The sequence below is a fragment of the Teleopsis dalmanni genome, chromosome 2 (assembly GCF_002237135.1).
Source record: "Teleopsis dalmanni isolate 2A chromosome 2, ASM223713v2, whole genome shotgun sequence".
Classification (NCBI taxonomy): domain Eukaryota; kingdom Metazoa; phylum Arthropoda; class Insecta; order Diptera; family Diopsidae; genus Teleopsis; species Teleopsis dalmanni.
This window is the reverse complement of record NC_051847.1, coordinates 223,747,050-223,752,155: the sequence shown is the minus strand read 5'-3', so window position 1 is coordinate 223,752,155 and position 5,106 is coordinate 223,747,050. Positions and strand designations below refer to the sequence as shown.

General features: G+C 30.8%; 1 protein-coding gene across 1 annotated transcript; it reads left to right on the top strand.

The window, feature by feature from the left end:
* The first annotated feature begins 1,268 nt into the window (after positions 1-1,268).
* Positions 1,269-2,559, top strand: LOC119684822 (protein atonal-like). Its single transcript, XM_038098953.1, has one exon. The coding sequence runs from the start codon at positions 1,366-1,368 to the stop codon at positions 2,332-2,334; it is 969 nt and encodes a 322-aa protein (XP_037954881.1). The 5' UTR covers positions 1,269-1,365; the 3' UTR covers positions 2,335-2,559.
* Positions 2,560-5,106: the final 2,547 nt, after the last annotated feature.

Sequence of the window (5,106 nt, the reverse complement as noted above, 5' to 3'; positions counted from 1 at the left end):
ATAGGAATGTAGGAAAGTGCGTTCTATAAGTCGAATTTTTGTGTTTAGTATGAATTCATAATTGGTGTTAAGGGAAGTCCTTTTTCCAAACCAAACGATTGATACTCCAAATGACGATTACTATAAGGCTTGGAATAAATTGGAATCTTTAAATTGGAATTAAACTCCTAAACCCTAGTTTCTGAATGTTTCACTTGACTATAACATCTGTGCTGTATTTGATTGATGGTACGTCGAGTTATAGAAGTTTGACAGTATTTTAACAAAAAAAAATATATTGCAGTTGGCAATTATACAATTGCGTTTAATACACATACATATGAAAATGGTACGTCGAGTTATAGAAGTTTGACAATATTTCAACAAAAAAAATATATTGCAGTTGGCAATTATACAATTGCGTTTGATACACATGACAACTCTAAGCTTTACGCATGGAAGACAAGTTATTCACCACAAGTAAAATTTTCTCCAATGTTTATTTCACCTCCTTATACCAAGTAAAAGGAAAATATTCTTTAAAATTTAAAAATCAATATTGATGAACATTTAATTATAATTTTTTTATTAAAGTGTTGTATGAGGTTAACTGGTTCTTCACTATAAACTATAATAATTCGTAAAACTTAATATAATATATATTTAAATTTTTTTTACTAAATTGGCAAGTTTGTTGCATTTTATTTTAATTTGTATTTTAGTTTAATTAATTTTAATTTAAAATCAAAGCATTTTATTAAGGCTTTATTAATTAAAAAATAATTTTGTTTTTTTTATTACTTTGAACAAAGTTTAGACTTAAAAACAGTTAATGCAAATATATACAAACTTATTTTAATTTTAATTTTTTTGTTAAAATTTGTGAAAACAATTCAATAATTCCTGTTTATTTTATTTGCAACGAAAAGCAATTAATTTCTCACGCTTATTGGCCAATCAAAAATAAGTAAATCTTTTCCACCACACACAAACAACATGTAACTATGTTCATTCCATTGGCTATGCCATGAATTGCGAGCACGTGCTGCCGTTTCTGTGAGATTCCAACACATAAAACCGCTCAAGCTGAAGCCAACCACCGTTGAGAAATCAGCAAAACGAGTTCTGCATTATTCACCACTACATCGTATATCGCACATCAGAAACTAACACAAATACCTTCGCTCGATTGAAGTAACTGGTTTCGTACCTGTTGAGGTAGATTTTATTCACTAAATGCGTTTGCCGAGGTATAAATAGCAGTGCGGGATGTGAAATGTGTCAGATTCCTTTAAGTTCGCAGTGGATGTGCACGCTAAGAGTTTGTGGATATAAAAGAGTTTAAATAAAATTTATTACGAACATTTTTTTACAAATAATTTAAATATGTCGTCCAGTGAAGTTTATCGTTATTATTACAAAACAACAGAAGATCTGCAGGCGTTTAAAACAAATGCTATGGAAAATTATTTTAATCCGATGGCAGCATATAATCCTCCAGTGCAACAACAAAACCAATATAATTGTAATTCGCTCAGCAACTCCAACAATTTTTTAACAACAAATGGATTCATCAATTTTGAGCAAGCATCCTCGGATGGCTGGCTTACTTCGTCGCCTGCAAGTCATCGTTCCGAAAGTCCAGAATATGTAGATTTAAATAGTATTTATAATACAACTATAGGCCAACAAATGCTACAACCAGTTAATCAATTTGGCATCAGTTTAGAACAACCACAACAATTATTAGCCGAACTGCAGCAGACCCCCATAATGGGTTCTTCAAATATGGGCACATGCAAAACTGTACCTACAACTTCCGCAACTAAACCAAAACGTCAATATACACGAAAACAGCAACACAACACAGTTCCTGCTACTACTTCAATGATGCCTGCACAACAAAGTCCCACCAGCGAGACGAGTCTTCACCTATATAACGAAGAATTTCAAAATTTTGACTTCAATAATTCCGCACTTTTTGATGTCGACGATAGCGTTGATGATGATGATGAAAATATGCTACTATTTGGCCACGCACAGGATGATTTCAGTGGGAGTTCTAATTTTGATATCGCCGATGAGGAAGCCGAAGATGCGCTGTTATCAAATATTGAAACAGAGAAGACAATAGGCAAGAGGAAGCGCGGAAAACAAATCTCACCTGTAGTTAAACGCAAACGCCGCTTAGCCGCAAATGCACGTGAACGTCGTCGCATGCAGAATTTGAATCAAGCATTTGATAGGCTACGTCAGTACTTACCTTGTTTGGGAAATGACCGCCAACTCTCCAAGCATGAAACCTTACAAATGGCACAGAGCTATATCGCAGCTTTAGGCGATTTGTTACGTTAACTTTTAGTTGAATAATTAGTTGCACTTGTTAGAAAAATGTATATAACCAAAAATATTTTTATATTTTAGACATAAAACCAGTGTTCTTTTGTATTATATTTTTATAGTATTTAAAATAGTTTATTCATATTTTAATTAGTAAATTAATTAGTAATGTTTAATTGTTATGTGTAAGATATTTTTCCGGAAGACAACGATTTAAAAGATAATTCATTAAAAAACTACTTAACTAAATTAAATTGACTTCTTAATAATCTTAATAATTAATTGATTTTGGGTGAAGCTACTTACTTTTTTTCTTTCTTAAAAATAGTTTCTTGTACTTCTGATCTCGTTTAATTGAAAAATTCTCCCATTGGTTTTCGAGAAAGAACTCGCAAATACAGTTATATAGTTATTTTATCTTCTTGCTATAGTAGCGATTTTTTACTCACCAAACTTTAAAATAAATTAAAGTAACGAATCATCTTTAAAAACAGGAACCACATTTACGGTGTTTTGAAGAGAAACTTTTAAACAATAATGGAATTTTCACGTTATAATTTGTAAAACTATCTTAGCTAAAAGTTTTCCGCATGACTTTTGAAAAACATTAGCATTAACGAAACATACACTTTCTAATTTTATCCCACCTCAAAAATAATTATATTAACATCTGTTGATAAGACCTTCATTGGATAGCAAAATTATATATATTAGGCTATTGTCAGCTGGAAGATATCTTAGAAAGAAGATAGTAGTTCAGTAGTTTATTTGGCCATCTTACGAGGTTATCACTTACGAGGTTAAGTTTGAGCTATTTAAGTTTAATAATAAAAATTTACAAAGCTAAAACATTTGATATTACCAAGAGTTTCCACTAGTTTTATTAAATGGATTCGTTTAGATCATTTGTATCAACTATTTTTTGAGTATCAGTTGTGAGGTTTTTAAAAACATAATACGTATATTGTCACCTTTGGTTTGTTGCAAATTTTTCAGTAGTCGTCATAACTTAGTGATTGTCTTCCTGGACTAACTTTTATGATGTCCATGGTAAAATGATTCGTGGTACAAATGATAAACATTAATTATCATACTTATTATTTTCATATCTAATATATAGACACTTCATAATATATCATCAACGGAAGATACTTCTTGTTAACTTCCTCTTAAATCGCGTATGGTTGCTCTTGATTGAAATTTGCGTTAGATGGTACTGTAGTGCTATCTACTTGCAATAACTTAATTTTTAAATACATCTCAATTTATTGAAATGAACAGTACATTTAATACTATATATAAATGATATATGTCCTTGTCAATTTTCCCATGAAATGAACAGTACATTTAATACTATATATAAAGGATTTATGTCCTTGTTAATTTTCCCATGTTTTTACTTAGTTATTATATTATTACAAACACTAGAGGTTACTCGTATATAAGAATATTTGAACTGGTAGTAAAATACTAAGGTACTTCCATTGAAACAAAATAAATTTGTTTGGTATAATAGAGATATTATTATAAATGCATTTTTCCAGTATAACTACTTAGAACTGTTCCGAAAGTTAAGAATGTCAAATTATAAAAGAATGCGTGAATGTATCAAGGCACATATATAACTGTAAAATAGAGAAAAATGTAAAGTAAGACAAGCACTATATATTTGACAAAGGCTCCTAGAAGTGACTTTAAATAACAAATATGCGTCTGTGTAGGGCCAAAGAATGAGAAAATTAGACCGGTAATAATTGAACAGAAGTGGTCATATAACATATAACCGCATACATTTAGTGAAGAATGGATTTGCGGTATGGCAAAGTGTGTATGAAAGTTATTACCGGGAATATATCCAAAATGTTTACAATTATTTATTCTATTCTCAATTTAGATATTTGATAGTAATTAATAAGAATATGGATGCTTGCCATTACAAGCTTATATCGAAAGTAATTGCAATTATTTCAATTGAAGTGTTCAATAGATAAAAGATAGGTAAATTTTCCTAGACGTCTTTTATTTTGTATTGAGCTTATCAAATTATTAGTTTCATGTTTCTTATTACTTATTTAGTTTCATTTTGGATTTTGTTATTGGATTTTTTACTTTTGTATGTTAGCAAATATTTGCAGTGTACAAATATCGGCACAATACTTAGCGCCTCTGCACTTAACTTTAGTGAGGTGATCGATTTGGCGCTTCGTGATCGATTTGGGACTGTAAAATAAATAGGATTCGCTGAAAAGGAAACACCCAAAAGTGAGGAAAACAAATAAACTCAACACAATAACAAAGTAGTGCAATATTGTGGTAATAACACTAAACCGAAACCAGGGTACGACTTAACTGATGGATGATGCCAAACTAAGTTAGCCATTGATCCATCCACAACAATGAGTAAAAGCAACTTATTCCACCGAAAAAGGCAAAATCAAGAATACATATAAAATGAAGTGTGAGTCCCAAAATAAATTGCACAGATTTTATTATTTCAAGAGTTAGTGTCGTGTGTGCTTGTATCTTCATCGTCAGTTTTGGTTGCGACTATGTGTCGATCACTGCAAGGATAAGCGGTGATGAAACCTCAGCCATACAAACTTAAGCGCGCAGATCACACAAAAATTTCAGTTAATTCCACTTCGAAATATTTACCAAATTAAAAAAAAAAACTAAAAACTAAAAATTATTTTAAAAAGGGCAAAAAAAAAATTGAACCAATTTGCTGATATCGCTGAACTTACCATCATCAGCCCAATTTGTTGGCACTTTATACTGAACTTGGTT